The sequence below is a fragment of the Dasypus novemcinctus genome, chromosome 12 (genome assembly GCF_030445035.2).
Source record: "Dasypus novemcinctus isolate mDasNov1 chromosome 12, mDasNov1.1.hap2, whole genome shotgun sequence".
NCBI classification, from domain to species: Eukaryota; Metazoa; Chordata; class Mammalia; order Cingulata; family Dasypodidae; genus Dasypus; species Dasypus novemcinctus.
This window is the reverse complement of record NC_080684.1, coordinates 83,834,351-83,859,900: the sequence shown is the minus strand read 5'-3', so window position 1 is coordinate 83,859,900 and position 25,550 is coordinate 83,834,351. Positions and strand designations below refer to the sequence as shown.

The following is a 25,550-nucleotide window of genomic DNA, read 5'->3' as shown; positions in this document are numbered from 1 at the left end:
TTCTTTGACCCTCTTAATTGTGGATTTAGGAACACTATCAAATTTGATGGGTGTGACCAGTTGAACTATACTACTTTACTTGTTCTTTCTCAGGTTGGCATTGTAAGCACTTCTCAAAATAGTATTTGTCCACAAATTGATTAGCATTCTTTTTTTTTTTTTTTTAAAGATTTTATTTTTATTTATTTAATTCCCCTCCCCTCTCCCGGTTGTCTGTTTTCTGTGTCTTTTTGCTGCGTCTTGTTGTCTTGTTTCTTTGTCCGCTTCTGTTGTCGTCAGCGGCTCGGGAAGTGTGGGCGGCGCCATTCCTCGGCAGGCTGCTCCCTCCTTCACGCTGGGCGGCTCTCCTTATGGGTGCACTCCTTGCGCGTGGGGCTCCCCTACGCGGGGGACACCCCTGTGGGGCACGGCACTCCTTGCGCGCATCAGCACTGCACATGGGCCAGCTCCACACGGGTCAAGGAGGCCCGGGGCTTGAACCGCGGACCTCCCATGTGGTAGACGGACACCCTAACCACTGGGCCAAAGTCCGTTTCCCGATTAGCATTCTTTTATATTCCTTTATTTTCAGTGAAGCATGTCCCTACTGCCCATTGCATAATTTTCAGTTCCTATTGGCAATGTAAAAATAAAGGTGATTTAAGTGAATTTAATAGCAATCATTAAGATTCTCATAAAGAGACAGGGAATTTGATTAGATAACCTTTAAGACCTCTTTTATTGCAGATATTCTCTAAGAATTATATATCCCTGCTTTGTTTTTATTTGAAGGTCTCATTTATCTTTACTTTTTGACATTATCTAGTAAGATTTTACTTGGTGTCAACATAAAGGCATTGGAAAAAAATGGTAGGATTCTAATTCTATCTTTGCTAGTTGTGTGACCTAGAGCAATTTAATTAACCTCTTTAGGCTTCTGTTCATTGTATTTAATACACTGACTGCATGTTCTTTCTAATTATGAAATTTTGGGTATACTGTTTTGGTATATTTGTGAATCAGTTATGTCCTGTGAGTCTACAATTTTGAAATCTGAATTTTCATGTGGCATGTAAGAGTTCTTGATTTTGCATGTCTAAATTGCCCATGGACTTTTTTTTTTTTTGAGGAACTGGGGCCAGGAATTGAACCTGGGACCCCATGTGTGGAAAGCTTGCACTCAACCGCTGAGCTACACCAGCTTCCCCAAGTTGGTTTTTTTGTTTGTTTGTTTTGAGGAGGTACCCGGGACCTCATACATGGTAAGCATGTCCTCAACCACTTGGACTACAACTGCTGCCTACCGTGGACTTTTAAAATTAGATGTAGTTTATTCTACCCAAGTCCCTTCACCTCCTTATTTCATAGATGGAGAAACATAGTGACCCCTTAGATATTAGTGTGGAGCTGAGTCTAGAGCCTAAGTAGTCTAGTTTCAATACTCTACGTTCTCTCCTCTTCATGGCTATATGTACAGTGATTTCCTGAATTCTTGCTGACTTTTCTCTTTCACATTATATACTTCTGGGTTGCCTCCCATTATCATTAAGTAGTGTCCTCCCTGCTTATGCTGATTTTAATGTTTGTTTAAGAAAAGATATTTGAAAGAGAAAAAAAAAGTGATAAAATATAGCTCAGAACCAGAGAGGAATGATTTGTTTTTCTTTGCCTTTGTTATTCTCACTTAGCATAGGTCAATAATAATTGGCTATCTTGTGTGCTTCCCATGCAAGCCTTAGCAGTCAGCACAGAAACCTATCATTTCCATGTTAGTTGCTGCTGTTATTGTATCCATTTGCTCTTTGTTGTTTCCATAAGCATTATGATTTTTCAGGCTTAAGTTCATGGTATCATAGGGCTGGAAGTAATGTTACGAGGACTGCAGTTTATTCTTTTGCTTTTTTTTTTTCAGGTTTTAAAAAATTTATTGAAGAATATCACTCACACATAAACATACACAGACAGTAAATGTCCAGTAATAGTTGTGAACTTACAAAACAAATATATATAACATCATACAGGACTCTTGCTCCTCACCCTACCACTAACACCTTGCATTGTTGTTAAACCTTTTTAACTAATGATTAAAGAGCATTGCCAAAATATTACTACTAACCAAAGTATTTTCCCCAACCCCCTATTATTATTATCTTTATATCATTTATATATGAACATACATAAACAATAGGTGTATAGTAAAAGTTGTGAACTTACAAAGCAAACATGCGTAACATCATATGGGGGCCTCATACATCAACCCTCTACCATCACCTTGCATTGTCATGAGATGTTTGTTACAAATTATGAAAGAATATTGTCAAAATTTTACTACTAATTATAGTTGTCCTTATCTTATATTTAGTGTATTTTTCCCCCAACCTACCCTATTATTATTTTTTAAATATATTTTTTATGACAGAAGTCATAAACTTATAAAACAGTCATGTACATGTGAAGAATTACTGAACAACACCCTTCTATCAACACATGACTATTCTTTTGTTTTGAGCACAGGCTTTTTCCCTATCCCCAAAATACAATCTAAAGCCTTTATACTGCAAGTTAAACCTGTTTCCTCTTATTTTGTATGTTTATTAAGAGCCTTTTTTAAAAATAAGTGCTAGTTAATCAATAAACAGAACAGAATTTTGTACCTGCAATACATTATTTCACAGTGAACATTTCATCTCCACCTAGCCAAATCAGGACACAATTGGAAATGTACTCTATTAGTGATTTCCCACATCATCTGTAATTAAAGATTAGAAAATTACTGCCTTCATATGATAGGGGAAAAAAAAAAAGGTCAATAGTACCAAATTCATTGGCAAAAACTGTAAATAAATTATTTCAATCAATAGACTAGAGACCTTGGTTTCTCTTTCTCTTTTTCTTCTCTAAAATATGGAGGATTCATTCACTTTCATGTGTCTGCTACAAATTTGAATCTGTTAATTCTCTTCCGAATAACATTTAGTTTTCTCTCCCTTCTTCCCTCTCTCCTTCCCTCTTTTCCCCCTTCCCTCCTTCCCACTTGTCCTCCATTCCAACGTCCCTATGTCCCTCCCTTACTCTTACCTTCTTCCCTTTGAATTCCTCTTTAAACCAACCAACCTACCTTCCTTCCATCTTATCTTATCTTGTCTTGTCTTGTCTTATCTTCTTTTCACTATAAAGCCTCTCTAAATCTGCCTATTCATATTTAATTTTTTAAACAACTTGATTTTTTGGATACATATTAATAAAGCATACAGTCCATCCAAAGTGTTCAATCAGTATTTGGCATCACATAGTTGTGCATTTGTCACTTCAGTCATTATTAGAGCATTTTTATTATTTCAACAATAATAAAAAACAAAAAAAATCATCACCTCTTTTCTCTACTAAACAAATTTTTCTTTTTGGCCTAAATTTCATCTCATAAGATTATATTGAGCATATATTGTGATTCTCGTATGCTATTTAGAAAGATGTCAGCACTAAATTGATAATGCATCTTTGAAATACATATATTCGTGTATGTATATTCATTATGTGTGCAGTTAAAATATTTTCTATTCTTCTCTCTTTAAATATTTAATTCTTGAATCCAAGATCCCATTTTCTGTAATCCAAATTGTATGTCAAATTGGATCTTGAATCCAGATAGTAATCAACCCATACCCTTGATTTGCCCTTTGTTAGGCTTTCTTATGAAAGAAGGGTACCTCCTCTAAAAATGCATATAATCTGGTCCATGAACTTGTGCTTTGAATAACCTACAAATATATTTGGTTTGATTGCTTCTCTCTGGATAAGTATATTAAATAGGTAATTAAAATTTGCCTGTATTCCCTCTACAACTAGAAATCTATAAAAGTCATTTCAAGCAAGGGAAAATGTAACAAAATAAGAAAAATATTAAATTATAATTTTGTTACAGATAATCTTGTTGAGGTAAAAAAAAAAAATGAACATTGAGCCTTCCCACTTAGTTTACCTTTCCTCAGAACCACATATTGAACTTTTTGAAAGACATTTTTGTATAGTCAGAAGTGTATATCTATCACAACATGAGTACAAATTAAATATAATAGCAAAAGTCGATACTTATGGAATTCCTTATTTTTACATTTACTTACATATATTATCCTCAGCTGTAAAATATTACAATTATTTAAGTTGAATTATTATTACATTTAATTTGATATTTGGCTTTGCTCCTGTGAAATGGAATTATTATACCTGTGATCCCATCAACTACGTTTATTTCTGGATTTTAGAGCCTTTCTTATTTATCATATGTTGGTTATAAAAAAATACTACTTTATGTTTAAGAAGTAGGGATTATCTCTCTGCTTGCTATTCTGCAAACATTGGTCAATATGACAGTATTTCATGTCAGTTAACCAAGTTCACCCAACATGTTTATTTGTTGATACCTCTGAATAAGATGTAAGACTCAATTATATATAAAATAATGATACTGAATTGGTAGGAGCCTAGTATTAACTACTCTTCTATTTTAGACATTAGAGGACGTACCTGAAATTTAATTTGATCCTAATGAACCTGGATGAAAAAGGCCTGAGTGAATATATTACTTAATGATATACATGGATTATATTATAAGAAAGATAAATGACAATTTGTCGATCAATACTTTTTCTAAATTTAAGATTAAGGATGACAGTCACTTATTTGACCAGAGATATAACTTTATCTTTCACAAATATGTGTGAATTTCACTTAGATATCTGAGCTCAGCATTTTCAGAAGTCTGAATCAAAGATGTGAGGCTCATCTTAAATAAAAATAATAGTATTTCATTATTAGGATCTTAGTGTTCACCAAAGGTAATTCATAAGTTTGCAGATTATTCTTTCCTGATATATATATTAGATGGTGTAACCTTACATAATACGAATGATCTTTAAGTCATTTTGTAAAATATGCATTCTTCCATGGTATCATAAATCTTCCTGATAAATAAAGGATGGGTGCATATCACATACATTATTAGAAAATGTCAGCAAAAATTGAGCCAAAGAAGGAAAGAAATTCTAAATGGTTTGAGTGGGAGTAAAAGGAAACAGTACTGATGATCCTATCATTTTTTCCTGTTACCCTGTGAAAGGAAATGCTTTTTAGAAGAAGTTTCAGAATATTTTTTATTCACTTAGACATTGAGAAATGAAATTGAAACACTTCTCACAATTGTCTTTTGCTGATATATGAATTTGGAAAAGGCTCTCTTGGGATGTGTAAATTCTGCTATTTAGATCTAGGTATTTAATTTGAGCATTCATCTAGGAAAACTTTCAGTTAAACAATTCACCAGAGTTATTCAACTTTGCAACAAACTGCCTTGAGAATATCCTTCAATTTTATATAATTTTATCATTATAAAAAGGTGTTCATAGCTGTTTCTTGTTTGTTTCATACACAGCCCTTTCACACTAGCAGCAAGATGTAATCTCTAAACTTCTTTTTTAAAAAACAATACTGAAAGAGACAGACAGAGAGAGACATTATTTAATTTGCCTAAGGTATCCAAGTTGGTAAATAGTAGAGAGTAATAGAAAATTGGCACTTCAATCCAGATCTTCTGGTTCTTAACTGCTTGGTTATTCATTGGAATTGAATCCTCTTCTCCTCATTGTAGTTATTTAATTATCTCAGAATATATCAACTCTTGAATGGAAGAAGGGTGAGGAGAAGCCTAAGAATTGGACAACCTTCAAGTTTTCTTCTGATTTTCATATTCTCTTTTTCAAAGGTGATTTGTTGGAAGCATTTTTATTTACAAAGGATTTTGTTTTCATTTGCCCCAAGTACTAATATTTGCGTGGTGTTTATTTGCTGAGTGGCTTATTTTTGTACGATTTTATTTAGTGCTCTTAACAGTCTTGGATAGAAGGGTTTTATTATTATAGCAGTATCCTCTACAAAAGAGAAAGTTAAGGCTAAATAACTTCTTGAGGGCCACATAGTTAGTAGATTGCAGAGCTAGGATTCAAATCCAAGTTTTCTAAATTCAGATCTTATAAAATAATATTAGGGTTTTTAGACAGTAATGGTAAGATTTATTCTTATTTTCTCTGAAATTTTATCAATACAAAGTTTAGAACTTATTGGAACTTCTGAATATTTTTATAACACATTTTCAATCCTTTCATCTTGATTTCTTAGCATTTATCAGTAATTTTTCAACTAAGGCCAATGTTGTGAGTTTCTGCCACATCCTGGGCAATGTGTTTTCACATTTATTTTAATTTTGTGTTGTATCATTAGTGTTTATTTTTCTTGTGGGCTATTAGAGTTCTAACTCTCTATAACTTTTCTCATTTATTACTTCAATTTAGTATCTGATTTGATGAAATATTTAAATTTAGCCCTTCCTGTTAAATTCACCCTACCTATTGATGGTATATTATATATGACAAGTAGCTTTATAATATATCGTAATTGTATATGTGTGTGTATGTATGTATCTGTAATATATAGATCTTTCTGCCTAGGACTTTATTTAGTGAGTTAATAGAATTTGCTTTTTAAAATACATCCAAATGAAAAAAAAATTTTTTTGCTTAGAATTACTGTTTTTATTTTTTCTAAGTTCAACATAATGTATATTAGTCATTATTAATTCCTCCTGAGGTTGAGTATTGTGGTTGATGATTTTATTTTGAAAACCTTGTGAGGATTGAGTGCAAAATTGTATAGGTGGGCTATATTGAGAATGTTTTGAAATTGTGTCAGTGGTGGAACTTGTCTTCTTAAATGAATTTCCCTCTTGAAATCATTAATGATGTGTAAAATCCCTAAATGTCTCTTTGAAGTATATGTTTTTTGTAAACAGGGAGATACCTTTTAACCTCAACTTTTCATTTACATCATGTCTCAGAAATGAGCTATCTGGAAAGATATCTTCCTTTTAAAATGGGAGGAGACATGTTTTTTATTTATTCTCCTTAATTCTTTCAGTTAATGAAATAAGATAATTTTTTAAGTGAATTCTGTTAAGCAGCTTCATTGATTAGTTAATACTCTCTCTTTCTTGCTCTCACTCTCGCTCTTGCTCTCTCTTGTTTTCCAGGTAAGTAAAGAGCCAAATTTTGAGTACACCTAATTTAGCCTTAGTAACTTGGATGATTACTCAGCAATTGCCAGCCAGCACATAATTATCTGTTTAATAAAATCTTTGTCGTTCTGCCTATTTTCTTTTCTGTTGTATTCTGTTTTGTTTTTGTTTCTGTTTTGTTTTGTTTTCTTTACTAGGGACATAGTTCTCAAACTACTTCAATATGAGGCATCAACAAATGTAGCAGACAACAAAGGTTATTTTCCTATTCACCTGGCAGCCTGGAAAGGAGATGTGGAAATTGTGAAGATTCTTATTCATCAAGGACCATCACATTCCAGAGTCAATGAACAGGTGCCCTTGTCAAATACTTGCTCATGCTGTAATTTTTCTAGAGTTATGCAAAGGCAAAGCCACGTTTAACAATTGATTATTCCTATCTTTACCTTGCCAAAGACTTTTTCATTGCTGAATTTCCTAATGGAGAAATTTGAAAAATTCTTTAGTATTGCATATGATGCCTGGACACTAAGTTGGGGCATTTGCAAATCTATTTTATTTATTAACAAGAAAAATCCTACATAATGGAAGTGCTCGTAATATTTTTGCCTGCATTACATAAGCATTCATTTTAAAGATGCTGAATATTTAAAGATAAAACAGAATCCAAATTTTAAATGTGAATTAGTTTTTCTTAATAAAAATTTAGATGCTAAAACAATGATAACTATTATTTGCATAATGCTTTACTATTTACATAGCACTTTCACAGTAAGTGAAATTTTGTGAATCAAAAGAAAAAATATAGTTATATGTTTCTTGCTAGTAACATTAAATTAAGAATTCCTGAATATGTATATAGGTACATATACCAATGGTAAGTAGAGTAAAACACGGCAGCAGTATGGTAATGACAGATAAAGTAAAAATCTTTATAAATACGAGTTGATGATGACACGTAATGTCCAATATTATACATAAAAGAAATATTTAAGAGGGAATATCATTCTCAGTATTCTAAATGAATAAGTCTACAGATTGCTGAAAGTAAAACATGGTCTCCCTAACACAGCATGATAACAGACATCTTGATCTCTGTATGCCCCCTGCTGTTCCCATTTTGTAAAACTATATTTGAAAATCAGCATGCAGTCCAACAATTGAATTACAAGCGTGGCTTTAAGCTGTAGGTTGGCAGTTGCCCAATTTCAATGCAAGTAGGTTACTCTAGAGCAAGGACATCTAATAAAGTACAATTAACATGTTATTTATATGCAAACAGACTTTGCTGGTCTTTGAGTACAATTCAGACTAAAGAATAAAAAGTAACAGTTGTTAAATAGTGAAAGGAAGGAAAGTAATTTCAACAAAATGCTGTTATAGAAAGGATGAATCAAGAAAAATGTTTTATTAATTAAAAGTATCTTTTTAATGTTAGTCACAATAAAAATTCCTATGCTTACAGTTTGCCAAAAGTGTAGAATATTTTTATGAGAATATACTCATACATTCAATCTTTAAAAAAATGACTGATGTGGCTATCCTTATTTTCATATCATTCTAGAAGGAAATTTATGAGAATGTTCTTTTGCTCTTCAGAAAGCCAAAAATTAGATCCTTTGTGGGATGAGCCATCTGGTGGTTATTCTTAAAACTGTAATGCTGTAAAGCAAACCTGAAATAATAAAAAGATAAATTAATCAAGGTTAAACAAGAGGATGTTAGCTTTTAAAAGCAAAATATTTAAAAAATGACATTGGAAATAAGATAAATAGTATTCATTTATATTTGAAAGCTTAAGATTTTAAATGGCATATAACTTAATGGCATATTTTAAAGAGAAAATTATTTTTTGTGATGTTGAACTAGAGCATTATAATACAACAGAATGTCTGTTTAAGGAGATTAGAATTCAATGTTCTTTTTTCACTTCTATTGCTTTGTGTTGTGTCAGTTGGCTACAAGTTTTAAGATTCTTGAGATTGTTTAATATCATACTTTCAACTGTTTTATTTGCTATTATGTGAATACTTCTTTAGTGCTGACCTATTCTCTTATATAATGTCATTTTTCCAACATTTCTGATGTAGGAATTTCATTTTTATAAGTAACTCTTGAATTTAACTCCCCCCTCCCCGAATGGAATAGGAATTCTCTAGTTCCTTATAAATGTAGCCTATTTAAACAAGAGACGAAAGGAAAAAAACAGTAATAATTTCAGACATATGATAAGGCAGACACTGTGTTAAGTACTCTTACTGCAATATGGTATTTAACTCTCACAATAATCCTCTGAAGTGTTATTATCGCTTCCCATTCAAAAGAAGTCAGACTTAGAAACTAAATAACTTGTCTAAGGTCACACGTTCCTGAATGACTAAAACTGACACTAAAACAAGGTCTCTGACTGAAAAGCCCTCTGCAGTAGTGCGTTGGTATTTTTCAACCTAAATGCTACCATCCATGGAGTGTTGACTGTATACAGGCATTGTGTAAAGTACTTTAATATATATTGTCTTAGGAAGCCCTACTGCAGCTTGATAAGATAGGTATTATCATTTCTATTTTATATATTAGGAAACAGCTTTGGAGAGATTATGTAACTTGCCTAAGATATCATAACTACAAAAGTAATATAGCCATTATTTGAACCCAGATTTTTCTTATTCAAAACCCAGGCTCTTAATCAGTTATGCACTGTGTTAAGATGATAAAATTATGCATCATAGTCATTCTGATTTCTGAAAGTTATCTTTGGTTTCTACTACATCTTTCTTTAAAAGGCAACACTCTCATTTTACAGATAGGGACATTAGTTTCAGAGAGATTGAGTGATTTACTATTGGAAGTAAGTGGCATGTTGGCACTTCACCCCAGATCCTGGTCACTATTCTATAGTATTCTAGAATTAGTGGTCAGTTGGGGTTAGATAATTTTGAATATCGAAGTAGACTCTACGCCATCATTATGATTTTTATAATGGCCATAACCATCCTATATTTTGTCAACTGATTTATTATTTCATTTCTTCTGATACTGCTTGTGTTTTAAATTTGTGTTTTCTGTACATTCATCTTTTTCCCTCTTTCAACTTTTCCTCTTTCTTTTTTTTTTCTTTCTTTTAACATTAGGGCAAAAACCAGAAGAGCCTTATCTCAAATATATCACCTTTGCTATTCACCAAAACTTGAACCCAACTAGTTTTAGTTTCTATCAGTTTTCCTTTGAGGCAAAATCTTTTTGTTCTACCAGCCATTGTCTGGAGATGTCCTCGTTTTCTTTCAGAGAATACTGGTTTGATAAAAAAGAAGGAATCCAAAACCTCTTAAGACTGTTCTGGGGTAGAGAGATTATCAATTATTAATCAGTGCTTCCTCAAGCCTATTTACTTCAAATTAAAGTTTTTAAAAGACCACTAGTGAATGTGGACACAAGTATACAATCCTGTCTTTTGTCAAGGTGCTACAGCTATGGACCCCACTGATGTGACAATCCAAGTATATGTTGAACTTAGATAAAATTAGATAAAATCCGTGAACATTTTCTCCTAAGGAAGTTTTGAGTGACTGAAATAATTTTTCTTGAGATCTGGACAGTCCTAATTGGTGTTATTAGAAAAAGTTTCAATTTTGCTTTCATAATTTCCTAGGTTAAGGGCTCTGGAAAGGTAGAGAGGCCTTTGAGAAATCATTGTTTCATAATTAGCCTTTCTCTTTTCTCAAGGCTATGTTGTATTTTGGAAAAATGAGATTGAATCTCCTTTAGACCAAGGGGAAATTTGGTTTGGTCAGGCGGCATATGATTATTTTCAGCATGTACGGTAATAAGACTGATTTACCATCAGGATTATAAAAGGTAGCCAAATAAATGATTTTCCTCTCAGGCTTATAAAGTCAGCCAGGAGTCTGAACCTATAGTTGGTCAGTCTATATGAGGAAGTAGACTCTTGTAACCCATTTAAAGCAAGTACAGACGTGGTTTCCCACAAATGCTCAAAGAAACCATACCTCCAATTATAATCCCGGTTCATCAGATCTTAACTTTTCATTGCCTATCACCAAGGAGTGGGATTTTCTCCTGGGTCTGGCCTTCAAATGTCCTCTCCTGATACTTACTTGAAAGATAAAATAATAAGCCTTTCCTAGCGCTTTTTATTTTTTTCTTTGCCTCTCTACTTTTTACGTTTTCAAGTCTTCCCTCTAGGGTCTTAATTTAGCTACTTATCTTCTTGTACCATCTCTAGAAATTCTACCCTCAGATTACTAGTTTCCTTTTCCTGGTCTTTGACAATATAACAACAAACGGGAAGCAGCATAGTGTAGTGGAAAGAATGTGAATAGGGTTTGTATTTTGACGGACATAGGTTCCAAAAAAATCCCAACTCTGGGCAAGTAACGTAGCCTTTTTGAATACCAGTTTCCTCAGCCATGAAAAGGAGATGATAATACCAATTTTGTAAGATTGTTGTAGAGTTCAGTGAGATGATGTCAGTAAAATTTTTAGGGCTTCTGCAAAAAGTAGTAGTAGTAGTTGTTATTGTGGAAGGCAGTCTATGTGACTAAGAACGTTCAGATTCTTGCCCGACCCCTAAGAGGCTGTATAACTGAAGATTAATTATTTAACAACTCAGTGCATCAATTTCTTTGTCTGTAATATAAGGATGATGATAAGAGTGTCCATGACATAGTGTTGTTGTGGGGGTTAAATGAGTAAACGTGTATGGAATGCAATTAGGTCTGGCACATTGTGTTAGCTATGATGATAACTGGTAACGACAGAGCCCCCTTTCTCTGCAGACACCACATTCAGGATCGTTGTATTTTTGTTACTAAAATTTCTTGTTCATATTTCTCCTGAGTGAATCTTCCACCTTTCAACATACTCATACCCCATCTACTTATACCATCTACTCAAATGGTCCCAAGGGTCCATCTGCTTTGTAAATGGGTTGCCTTTTCTCTATCTTAACATTTTTGAACCTGATAAATTATTAAGTAAGTCTAGTTGGTTTTCAACTGAAACAATTATAAGACCCCCTCCACTAGTAGTGCTGTGATCCTCCTGGTAACTTGTCTAGAAATGGGTCTAGTTTTGCCTATCAATTCATAATTATGTTTCCAAAAAATACTATTGTGTATTAGCATCAGTATTCATTCTCTTTGCAAAAAAAGCAATGCTTTGTGATTATCAAGAAAATAAAATGAAACAATTTGTAAATTTATCATTATCAAGAGTTTACCACTTTAACTTTTTTTTTTCTTTTAGAAGTATGTTATAATTGTTATTGTTCTTTCCCATTTACCAAAGTCAGGGAGACACGGTGTACAGTGCAGCTAGTACTGACCGTCTGGGCCCAGCAGGGCCACTATCATGACTAAATCATTTGTCATTCTTGGAAATTGAATTGGAATTTGTAAAGTAGGGAAAAAGTTAGATTTTCCCTATTAAAGTGATAATAAAATGTGATATTTTTGATGCAAGAAGTGATGATACATTCATCAAATCTAGAATTTAATCAAACATGCATATTAAGACAGATAAATCTTAAACTTACATTTTTAAAGCATCTTAAGTTTTAATTTACTCTGTTCAGATTTTCATGACTAATCAAATTTTTGAAAGCTTGCATATTGTATCTTTCCTTTAAATAGAATAATGAAAACGAAACTGCTCTACACTGTGCAGCTCAGTACGGACACTCAGAAGTGGTTGCTGTTCTCCTAGAAGAACTCACCGACCCTACAATTAGGAACAGCAAGCTAGAAACACCCCTGGACCTGGCGGCATTGTATGGCCGGCTTAGAGTGGTCAAAATGATCATTAGTGCACACCCGAACTTAATGAGCTGCAACACTCGAAAGCACACGCCTCTACACCTTGCTGCACGCAATGGTCACAAAGCAGTTGTACAGGTGCTGTTGGAAGCAGGAATGGATGTAAGCTGTCAAGTGAGTCTTCTTTTAGTTATGCTTTAAAAGTGATGATGATCTTGCTTTGCTTTGGGGTACTGATATTAAATGCAGAAATTTGACAGTTTTTTAACAAATAGTCTATAATCTTATAATTACTGAATTCAAAGTACTGTGCCACAAGCTATTGGAAACTATGATAAGATACAAGGCATTTTCTTCAACCTCGTTCTAGTTTGCAGGCTATACACAGGAAAAATTATTACTAGATGGCAGTTCTGTCTGGTATCATTAGGAGTTGTGTTTTTTTTTTTTTCTCCTCCCAGTACCTGGCATATAGCATGATATAAATGTGGAACCCAATCAAAGTTTAATGAATGAATAAATGAAAAAAATACACTTTAACATTTTTGAGCATGTACTTTGCATTTAACAAGTTGACACATTTAGAATTCAATTTAATTCTCAAAGCTGTCCTATGGGATTGAAACTATTAATTTTCAGTTAACAGATGAAGAATTAGATTCATGGACTTAAGAAACTGGCCTCAGGATACATAGTTGATAAACCCAGAAATTGCATTAGATTTTCTGATTCAAGTCCAGACCTCTAAAAGTATACTGTCTATATATGACTAATGAAGAAGGAATGATCACTGTGCCTAAAGGCAGTTAAAAAATTTATTGACAAGGTTTGATTTGAGTTGAGCCTTGAAGGAGGCACAGCATTCAAATAGGTTTTGTTTCTTCACAAGGCAAGGGTACTCTACTTTTAAATCTGTTTTAGATTAGTGTCAGTCCCAATTCCAGTGTTGGTTCTTTTTTTTTTTTTTTTCCTTTTATGGTTCTTTCTTGCCTCCCAAATTGGTGGTAACATTCTCATCTTCGAGAAACTTTTGATTCCTGTTAGATTGTAACCTTTTTCCCAGGGAATCTGTTAAGTGGCTCTGCTTCCGGCTTGGCTGAATGTTGTCTGGGGTGATAATGAGATTCCCTCGTGTGTGTCTTACTCCAGAGGGTCAGCCTGGGCTTGTTTGCATATAGTGGCGTGGTTCGGAGAGAACAGGATTGTACAAGGTCTCTCAGTCCTAAACCTGAGTCATTTCTTTCACATGTACTTGGTCAAAGCAAGACACAGAGGCAGCCCAAATTCAAGGGGGTGGGAAATTCAAAGAGTGTATGAATTATAAAATGGGTGTGAATACCCAGAGAGGAATAATTGAAATCAATTTTGTAGGCTAAACACCCTAGGTGGAATTAATGCTCAATTGTGGGTGACTTTTTCTAGGAATTGTTCAAAGGTTGCACCCTGTGTCTTTCAGGTTTTTCTGTATTGAATTTTTAAAAATCTTAAGTCTTCTAATTCCAGGTTTAAGGTTGGTACCCTGAATCAGTGTTTTCATTAGAGCTTTGTTCATATTATTAGTTATTTAAATATTTGTAATATCTTTTTTCTGTTTTCATAATTTCTTATTCATTCTACTTTGGCAGTGTTGCAAATTAGCACAATACTTCCCCCCCCTAACCTTCCTATTAAAAGAAAAAAAATCTCTTTCCCCTCAAAGGGAGAATGAAATTAAATAGATGCATATTTACTATTACAGGTGAGTCACAAGTTATTTTCTTAAAGGTTTTTAATGATAAACTAGATGTTTATTCATTTAAATGTTGAATTTCCCTAATCTGGATTTATTGTTTTCATAACAATTCTGGAATATTAGTAAATTTAATTGCAAAGACTACTTTATAACAAAGAACTTTCACAACGGCTGATGAAATCCATTAGCCACTTTGTTTCCAAGGCCATGTTCTCCGTTTTTCTTACTTGAATATCTGGCCATAAGGGAAGAATTTAGATTCAATTTTATAAATGTTTATAGAATATTTTTTGGGGTGCAAAATACCTCTGCAGAAAATTTAGTGGAGAAGACAAAGCAAGAACATCTCTTATACATGATATTAAAATAAATGATAAGTTTAAGGGCTATAGAGTATAGAGGTATAGGTGAGGAAAATACAAATTTTAAGAGGGAAAACATGGGAAAATATTGATTGAAGTGACATTTTGAAAGTCCAGTAGGACTCTGCATGCTAAGCATAATTTGACTGGCAGATGTGCATTATTTTGCTAGAAGAGTGTTTTAAAATATTGAATTGAATGCCTTTAGATGAGGTATGTGCTTTCCAAGTTCCCAACCATTCTCTACCATTTTATATCATTGCCAATATCATTCCTTTAGATTTTCTCAACTCCTGAGAGCACGTGGGTTTGATACTCATTTTCAGAGGAAAGGGACATAATATATTCAGACCACTGTAAACATCTGAGGCTGGTACCTCAGTGAAATGGGCAAACTTTTGTGTTGATATGCCTCTTCCATTGATGTACATGCTGCAATTTCATTTGGAAGGTTTGCAGAAAGTAGAACTTAAAATATAGTTCTAAAATATCTCAGTGAGATGAATCTTCCATCAGATACAGCTAGACTTACTTGATGTTTTGCCATTTCCTCCTCCTGAGATGGTTCCCTCGTCTCTCTGCTCATCGTCTGCTCATCTGCTCCTTGTCTGCTCATCTTCTTTAGGAGGCACTGCAGACTGAACCTGGGACCTCCCATGAGAAAGCCAGGTGCCCAACCGCTTGAGTCATATCCACTTCTTGATGTTTTGCTTTTGTTATTTTTGCTTGTTGATAGGAAACATTTTTTTTTTGGGGGGGGGGGTCTCATTTGCCTTTTATTGTGTTTGAATATTCAGTTTTCCTTTATTACTCAAATTAATTGTCACAAAGTTTCTCCTAACAGGTTCATGATAATATTTTTTAATATCAGATTTGAAGTAGGTGTTCATTGATATTCTCACTGGATGAGAGAATGAGCAATACCAGCTAGTAACCTTAAATTATTTCAGTGGATTTAAAATTCATTAAATTATTCTAGTTAACCAGTTGGGAATTAGCAATATTAAAAGTAATCCCATTTGCTAAACTATAGTAATATACTTTTAGGCTTTAATTACATTCAAGTTATTACAAATAAATCTTTAGTATTTAAAGATGGTTTTGGCAGATCTTGTCTTTTCCTTGTAATTGCAAATATTTTTAAATGAAGCATCTATGTTTATATTTTTGTAGTAGTTTTTTTTCTTCATTTCTCTCTGAGCAACCTTAAATTATAATAAAAAATTGAATTAGTGAACAGCATTTAATTCCTGTTTGGGTGAATTTCATATTATATTAGCTTCTAAAAGCTTACTCCTAAAAGTTTTCTTAATAAAGAAAATAAGATATTAAGAAAGTGGGTTGACAATCCAATGTCCACATAGAAGAGGTGGCATTGGATTGGGAAAAGTGGACATGGTGGACGATGGGTATGGGGAAAGGCAGGAAGAGATGAGAGGTGGAGGCGTCTTTGGGACATGGAGCTGCCCTGGATGGTGCCTCAGAGGTAATCACCGGACATTGTAAATCCTCACAGGGCCCACTGGATGGAATGGAGGAGAGTATGGGCCATGATGTGGACCATTGTCTATGAGGTGCAGAGGTGCCCAAAGATGTACTTACCAAATCCAATGGATGTGTCATGATGATGGGAATGAGTGTTGTTGGGGGGGGTGGGGTTGAATGGGACCTCACATATATATATATTTTTAATGTAATATTATTACAAAGTCAATAAAAAAAAAAAAAGAAAAAAAAAGAAAGTAGGTTGAATTGACAAGATATGCTCTCTTGAAATTAGCAATTATTTTGATGGATTTGGACCTGATTTTGAGTATGTAGGTAGGTGCCTTATTATGTTAGGGATTTTACTAGTTGTGAAAATATCTGTCCTTTTGTATCTGGATTATTTAACTCAACATGAGGGCTTCAAGTTTCATCCATGTTGTTGAATATATCAGAACATCATGCTTTTTATGGCTGAATAAAATTCTACTATATGTATATACCACATTTTGTTTATCTGTTCATTAGTTGATGGACAGGTGAGGTTACTTCCATCTTTTGGCAATTGTGAATAATGGCACTGTGAACATAGGTGTGTAAATACCTGTTTGAGTCCCTGCTTTCAATTATTTTAAGGACATACCTAGAAGTAGGGTTTCTAGGTCATTTGGTAATTCTATGCTTAACTTTCTGAGGAACTGCTAACCTGTCTTCCATAGTGCCTGCACCATTTTACATTCTCAGCAACAATAAATAAGTGTTCTTTTTTCCCCCACATCCTCTCCAACACTTGCAATTTTCCATTTTTAATAGTAGCCATTCTATTGGGATGTGAAATGATATCTCATTGTGGTTTTGATTTGCAATTCCCTAATACTTAATGCTGAGCAGCTTTTCATGTGCCTTTTGGCAATTTGTATATTTTAGAGAAATGTCTTTTCAAGTACTTTTCCCAGGTTTAATTGGATTGTCTTTCTCTTTATTGTTGAGTTGTAGATGTTATTTATATATTATTGATATTAAAACCTTATCAGATATGTGGTTTCCAATTTTTCCCCCATTCTTTAAGATGTCTTTTTACTTTCATGTTAAACTTCTGTGATGCAGAAATGTTTTAATTTTGACAAGGTCCCATTAATCTATTCTTTTCTTTTGTTACTTATGCTTTGGGTATAAAATCTAAGACACCATTGCCTAACAACACAAGGTCCTGAAGATGCTTCCCTATATTTTCATCTAGGAGTTTTACAGCCCTAGTGCTTTTATTTAGGTTTTTGTTCCATTTCGAGTTGATTTTTGGATATGGTGTGAGATTGTGGTCTACTTTCATTCTTTTGCATATGAATATCTAATTTTCCCAGAACCATTTGTTGAAGAGACTGTTCTTTCCCAAATGAGTAAGCATGGCATCCTTGTTAAAAATAATTTGGCCATAGACATAAGTGTGTATTTCTGAACTCTCAATTTGATTCCATTGGTCTTTATGTCTGTCCTTGTGCCAGTACCATGCTGCTTTGATTACTGTGGTTTTGTAATATGTTTTAAGATTGGGAAATGTGAGTCCTCTAAATTGATTCTTTTTCAAGATTACTTTGGCTCTTTGGAACCCCTTACCATTCCATATAAATTTGATGATTAGCTTTTCCATTTCTGCAGAGGCTGTTGGGATTTTTATTGAGATTTTGTTGAATATGTACATCACTTTGGGTAGAATTGACATCTTAACAATATTTAGTCTTCTAATACATCAGTGTCCTTCCATTTCTTTAGATTGTCTTTGATGTCTTTTAGAAATGTTTTATAGTTTTCTGTGTACAATTTTTTTACATCCTTGGTTAAATTTACCTAGATATTTGAATCTTTTAGTTCCTATTTAAATGGATTTTTTTCTTGTTTTCTTCTTTGAAATGTTCATTATTAGCATATAGACTACTGCTGATTTTTGCATGTCCCTGTTACTTCTGAATTTGTTTATTAGTTCCAATAGCTTTGTGGTGGATTTCTTAGGATTTTCTTTATATAGGATCTTACTATCTGCAAATAGGGGAACTTTTACTTCTTTCCAGTTTAGATGCCTTTTATTTCTTTTTTCTTGCCTAATTGCTCTAGCTAGGACTTCCAATACAATGTTGAATAACAGTGGTGACTGTGGGCATCTTGTTTTGTTCCTGATTTTGGAGGGAAAGCTTGCAGTCATTCACCATTATGTAGGATGTTAGCTGTGATAAAGGATAGTTAGATGTCCTTTATCATGTTGAAGAAGTATCCTTTTATTCCTACTTTTCTAAGTGTTTTTTTTCAAGAGGAGTGCTGGATTTTGTTGAATGCCTTTTCTACATCCAGATGATCATGCCCCGCCCCCCCCTTTGTTCTATTAGGGTAGTGTATTACAATTACTGATATTCTTAGGTTGAACCATGACTGCATACATGGGATAAATCCCACTTGATCATTGTGTATTATAATTCTTTTGATGCTGTTGGATTCAGTTTGCTAGAATTTTGTTGAAAATATTTGCATCTTGTTTTGTAAAGGATATTGTTTAGTAGTTTTCTTTTCTTGTAATATCTTTATCTGTCTTTTTCATGAGGGTAAAGCTTGCCACATAGAATGAGTTAGAGATTGTTACCTCCTCTTCATCTTTTTTTTTTGGAAGAGTTTGAGTAGTATTGGTATTAATTCTTCTTGGAATGTGTGGTGAAAGTCACCTAATAAGCCATGTGGTTCTGGGTTTGTTGGGAGGTTTTTGTTTACTAATTCAATTTCTTTACTAGTTATTTCTTTGTTTATTTCCTCTCTTTCTTCTTGAATCAGTGGTACATAGTTTGTATATTTCCAGGAATCTCTTCATTTCATCTAGGTTGACTTGTTGGCGTACTGTTTTTCATTATATCCTTTTATAGTCCTTTTTATTTCTGTGGGGTCAATAGTAATGTCCCAGTTTTCATTTCTCATTTTCGTTGTTTGTATCCTCTCTGTTTTTCTTAGTTAGTCTAGCTAAAAGTTTGTCCATTTTATTGATCTTTTCAAAGAACAAGCTTTTGGTTTTGTTGATTCTTTTTATTGACCTTCATTCTCTATTTAATTTTTCTCTAATCTTAATTTTCTTCCTTCTGTTCACTTTGGGTTTATTTTTTCTTTTATTTCTTGACTCCTCTAGTTTTAAAATGAGTTATATGATTTGATATCCTTTTTCTTTTCTAATGTAAGCAGTTAAAACTATAAATTTCCCTCCTAACACTGCCTTTGTTGCACCGCATATGTTTTGGTATGTTGTGTTTTCATTTTCATTTTCCTTAAGATATTTTCTAATTTCCTTTGTTATTTCTTCTCTTACCCATTGGTTGTTTAAGAGTACATTGTTTAATTTCCACATATTTGTGAATTTTCCATTTCTCTCTCTGTTATTGATTTCTAGCTTCATTCCATTGTGGTTGGAGAGGATACATGGCATGAATTCAATATTCTTGAAATTATTAAGACTTGCTTTGTGACCTAACATGTGGTCTACCCTGAAGAATCATCCATGTGGACTAGAGAAGAATGTGTATTCTGCTACTGTTAGGTAAAATGTTCACATAAAAGTCCAGCTGGTATAGAATTTCATTCAAGTCTTGTATTTCCTTATTCATCTCTATCTAGATGGTCTATCCATTGTTAAAAGTGGTGTACTGAAATCTTCTAATATTAATGTAAATCTGTCTATTTCTCCCTTCAAATCTGTCAATATTTGCTTCATATATATTGGGACCCCTCCATCAGGCATGTTTATATTTGTAATTGTTATGTCTTTTTGTTGAATTGACAACTGTAGGAGTATATAAGGGACCTTCTTTGTCCCTCATAACAGTTTTTTTTTTAATAGTTGGAAAGTATGTTTAATTTGAAATGAGTTTACAATATTTGGAGAATTTAGGTGAGAAAGGATTTATTTAAGTAATTGACAGCACGTATTTATTTGTACACTTTCTCATTGCACCAATATCAGAAGTCTGTATTTTTTTTCTTTCATATTTTTATTTTTTAAAAGATACTTAGAGTGCATAAACTTTACAGAGAATATATAGGGGATTCCCATGTGCCCTGCTCCCCACACTTCATAACAGTTTTGACTTATTGTCTGTTTTATCTGATATTAATACAGCTACCCCAACTCTCCTTTGGTTACTATTTTCATAGTGTGTTCTTTTGTCTTTCAATATACCAGTGTCTTTGACTTTAAGGTGAGTCCCTTGTAAAGGACATCTGTTGGGTGATGCTTTTTCATCCATTCTGCCAGTGTCTGCCTTTTGACTGAAGAGTTTAATCCATTTACATTAAAGTAACTGATAATGCAATTCTTTTGCTATTTTGCTATCTTTGTCTTATAACTTTTTTGACCCTCATTTCTTCTATTAATGCATATTTCCATATTTATTTGCTTTTTTATTACACCTGTTTGAGTCCCTTTTCATTTCTTTTTGAATATATTTTTCATATTTTTTGTGTGTCTACTATATGGATAAAATTTAACATCCTAGTTCTATTACAATCATATTTAATTTGATACTAACTTATCTTCAATAGCATAGTTATAGACTATTCCTCTACCTCTCTGACCTCATCTTTTTTTTTTGTTATTTATTACAGATTATATTCATACAGTGATTGTCCAAAACCTATAGATTTATCATTACTTTTTATGCATTTTCATTTTAGCATCTGGAAGAAGTAAGAAGTGGAGTTACAAAGGACACAGTACAATATAGTAGTACTGTTATTTATAATTACCTATATGGTTATCTTTATAGCAGGTCTTTATTTCTTTATGCTGCTTTGCTCCACTGCGTAGTGTCCTTCCCTGTCAGTCTGAAGAATTCCCTTTAGCCTTGCTTGTGGGGCAGGTCTAGTGGTAATGAACTTTCTCAGCTTTTGTTTATCTGGGGGTGTCTTGATTTCTCCTTCATTTTTGTAAGAAAGTCTTGCCAGATATAATATACTTGTTTTGCAGTTGTTTTCTTACAGCACTTTATCTTATACCACTGCCTTCTTTGTTTATGATTTCTGAAGAGAAATTGGCACAGATATTGGGATTCCCTTGTATATAACTTGTTGCTTTTCTTTTGTGGCTTTCGGAACTCTCTCTTTGTTGTTGTCATTGGACAATTTGATTACTATATTTCTGGGTTTGGTTCTCTTTGAGTTTATCCTGTTTGGGGTTTATTGGGCTTCTTGAATGTGAATATTCATGTCTTTCATTAAATTTGGGAAGTTTTCTCTATTATTTCTTTGAATATTCTTTCTGCCCCTTTCTTTCTTCTTCTGGGATGCCTATAAAACATATATTGGTGTACATGGTGGTGTCCCACAGGAATCTTATGCATGTTCATTCTTTTTTATTCTCTTTTCTTTCTGATTCTCAGCCTGAATCCTTTCAACTGTTCTTCTGTGAGATCTTTTCTGTGCCTGCTTGGAGTTGGAGCCCCAGAGCCTGCTTCTTTGGACTTGTGCTTACTAGAGGCCTTAGGAATTACCCACTTAGAGGTTACAGGAGTTACAGTGAATGCCCCTCTACTACTTTTGCAATAGACCACCTCCCTGTCTGGGTCCTCTCCTGAGTGACTTAATGCAAGTAGTCCTTACTGCAAGTGGTCCCAGCTGTCTGTTAGCAGCTTCTCTGCCTTCAGGACACACTCTGGGAGGGTGAGCTGGAGCCATGTTCCCTGGCTCAGACTCTCAGACTTCCACCAGATAGATTGGCACTGACGTACATGCACCCCACTATGCACATAGGAGCCCCTCTGCACTCTGCTTCTTCTGGAACAGTACCAAGGACCCACAACGGAAATGCAAGCAGGTTCCACCCTGTCTTATGGAAGAGGTTAGGGAGGGTCCAGTAAGGATACCAGGAGCTTCTTAGATGTTTTTTTTTAGCAGCTTTCAGTTTTTATTCTTGTTTCGTTTTTGTTTTTTTTAAGGAGGTACCTGGGATTGAACCCAGGACCTTGTACAAGGGAAGCAGGTGCTCAACTACTGAGCTACATCCACTCCACCCCTCTTAGATGGCTTTTAAAGCTGTGCAGTTTTCTTAATCTAGCATTTGTCTAGTTAATGCTGTACTTCAGGTGTTTTCTATAGTTTTGAGGAATGTTAGTGTCTTTAAGATTTTTCTGCTACCTTTGTTGGAGGGAGGTTGGAACAATGGATGCCTTAGGAGATGGCCCCTAGCTATCTGAAGCAGCTGATCAAAAGCAGAGTATGGGATCAATCCACACACCCCTGGTGTTTGGAGGACTAGGTCTTTTTGTCCCACTTTGGCACCAAGAAGGTGCCCTAGGATCTCAAACTCCAATCCCTGCTGCTGCATGCCACAAGGCCGGGGGAAGAAGGATGAGAGCTGCTGCAGGGAGAGTGAAACTCACTGTTATTTATTGCATTTTATCAGGCTTTACTTCCTGCTTCTTCCTGCATACTGTTCCTCTAGACTCTGGAATTTCAAAGTGGTTGATTCAGACAGTTCCTGCCAGTTCAATGGCTGTTTTGGTGGAAGGACTGATCCCTAAAGCTTCCTCTTACTGGATTTTTTCTAGGTTCTTACCAATGCTACAGAAATGAATTTCAGGAGCACATCAGGTGAATTAGACCAGTAATTTATTCAGGTAGGAAGGGAAGAGAAATGGAAGAAAATAATACATGATGGGTCCCAGCTAGAGAGGAAGGGGTGGAAAAGTGATAAAATGGGCTGATTTACAGACTACAATTCCCCACTATAGATTATAAATCCCCATGTTTACTGATGTGTTGACCATGGCAGGGGAAAAGCAGTGAAAGCAGGGCACAGAAGGCAAGAACAGGGGTGCACAGGAGAGAGAGCACATTTAGGCCTTCTGCCTGCTTTTTGAACCGTTAATTATTCTGCCGCTTTGCTAATGGCAGGGGGGAAGTCCCAGCTGTTTGCTGTTTTGATTAATTACCCCACCCCTCAATCCCCCTGAGGGCCCAGTGATAAAGTTCTTGGGGAATATCGGGGGTTTCTCCTGGCTTCCAGAAGAAGTCTTGTTCTCAATGGCAGAATTTTGGGGGCGGGGAGGGGGGCCTTCCAGCAGCCATCTTGGGGTATTGACATCCACACGGACTTCTTGCCAGGTTCCAGATCCATCTATTGATTCCCTATCTTACTAGCTGGCTTCATTCCCCCCTCAGAGAGTTTACACCTTTATTCTTAAAGGGGTGCTGAAGTCATTCTTCTGTAGGTACTTCCTGCTGGTTAAAGGCAGTAGGTGCTACCTGACAAAATGTAAAACTCTCCTGCTATTCTATCCCAGAGAAAGAGGGATCTGGCATCCTGTGTGAAGATGGAAGAAGTCTCCATATGGCTAACAAGAGGTTGATTCTGAAAGAAATAGACTCGGTTAGAAGTGTGAATATATATGGTCCCACTAAGAGGATACTGACCACAAAAGTAGAAAAGGCCACACCAGGCATTTCCAGGGCCATTAGGGACTTGGAAGACAGACCTAATAGACTGCCTGCCTTTCAAGCCAAATATTGCTGCCTCCTCAGAGAAGGGGCAGAATGCTTCTTCCTCCTATCCTTCCATATAAGTTTTAGATGCAGTCCTAGTTTTATGATTTTACTGTCTAGGAGTTTCCCAGTTAGACCAGCCACCAAAAGACCATTAAGTGATTAGAGATCAATTGTTCTCACTAACAGGCCTTGGGCCCTGAGGCAATCACTTCCTTGCTAGCAAAGGCATTTTCCATTTTACAGTTTTTAAGACATTCCAAAGCATTTTAACACAAACCTGTAATGAAGGTTCAGTAGCAAGATGGAGGAAGGTAAAACATAGGTAAAACTTAATTATGCAAGGGTATCCTGGCCTGTGACTGCCCTGGGGAAGGGGAACCCCCACGGCATCCATCTAGGCTCTGCTGCCACCTTCCCACCTCATCCCCCAGGTAGTGGGTGTGGTCAAATAGGAGGGCTGCTTGCAAAGGCATGGACCTGCTGGGAGGGCAAGCCCCCAGGTCTCTGCCATTGCTGTGCTGCCTTTGCAGGGAGAGAGCAGGAGAAAGCAATGGCAGCTAGGTCTGAGAGCAAAGCCTCTGGGTGCTAAAAGGGCTTTATAAAGAAGCTTCACAGTGCCTGGATTCTGCCAGGAAAACTGCCTTGGCAGGGCCATGATTTGAGCTGCTGTCCTGTGCCCCAGCCCTCCCCTCTGGGGTCAGATCTAACAAGCCTGGGTGTGCAGCATGGACATGGAGAATTCCAGTGCCCCAGCCTCTTCCCTCCCAGAGTTATGTCCTGTGGGGACTCATAGGTGAACCCGTTTAAAATGGAGAACCAAAGGATGGCATTAAACAGGCTGTAGGCCATAGTTTCATTCACCAATAAGCTCCTGGCTGGCTCACCAAATATGTTACCAGATTTTGTCCAGGTTCTTGGCTATGGTGCAGAAATGAATTTCAAGAGGATGTCAGGTGAATTAGGCCAGTAATTTACTCAGGTAGGGAGGGAAAGAAATGGGAGAAAATAACGGATCATGGGTCCCAGGTAGAGGCTGAAAAGTGATAAAATGGATGATTTACAGACTGTAATTTCCCGTTATAGATTACAAATCCCCAGGTTTACTTGCGTGTTGACCATGATGCAGGGGAAAAATGGTGAGAGCAGGGCACAGAAGACAGGAACATTGGTCCAAAGGTGAGAGAGCACATTCAGGCCTTGTGCCTGCTTTTTGAACCATTAATTATTTCACCCCTTTGCTAATGGCAGGGGAGGAGTTCTAGCTGTTTGCTGTTTTGATTGATTATCCCACCTATCAATCCTCCATGACGGTCCAATGATGAAGTCCTTGGAGAATATCTGGGGCTTCTTCTGGCTTTGAGAGGAAGTCTTGTTCTCAATGGCAGAATCTTGGGGAAGGTCTTCCAGCAGCCATCTTTGGGGTACCGACATCCACATGGACTTCTTGCCAGGTTCCAGATCTGCCTATTGATTCCCTATCTTACTAGCTGGCCTATCTGAAGTAGCCGATCAAAGGCAGAGTATGGGATCAATCCACACACCACTGGTGTTTGGAGGACTAGGTCTTTATGTCCCACTTTGGCACCAAGAAGGTGCCCTAGGATCTCAAACTCCAATCCCCGCTGCTGCATGCCACAAGGCCGGGGGAA

At 35.4% G+C, this 25,550-nt stretch overlaps 1 protein-coding gene across 9 annotated transcripts in view; it reads left to right on the top strand.

The window, feature by feature from the left end:
- Positions 1 to 25,550, top strand: part of ANKS1B (ankyrin repeat and sterile alpha motif domain containing 1B) — a 1,292,741-nt gene that overhangs the window by 202,642 nt on the left and 1,064,549 nt on the right. For all 9 annotated transcript variants that reach the window (XM_058308590.2, XM_058308586.2, XM_058308588.2 and 6 more), the window contains exons 3-4: positions 7,240 to 7,396; positions 12,694 to 12,990. In XM_058308590.2, coding sequence (XP_058164573.1) covers positions 7,240 to 7,396; positions 12,694 to 12,990 — 454 coding nt within the window. The remainder of the gene's footprint in view (positions 1 to 7,239; positions 7,397 to 12,693; positions 12,991 to 25,550) is intronic.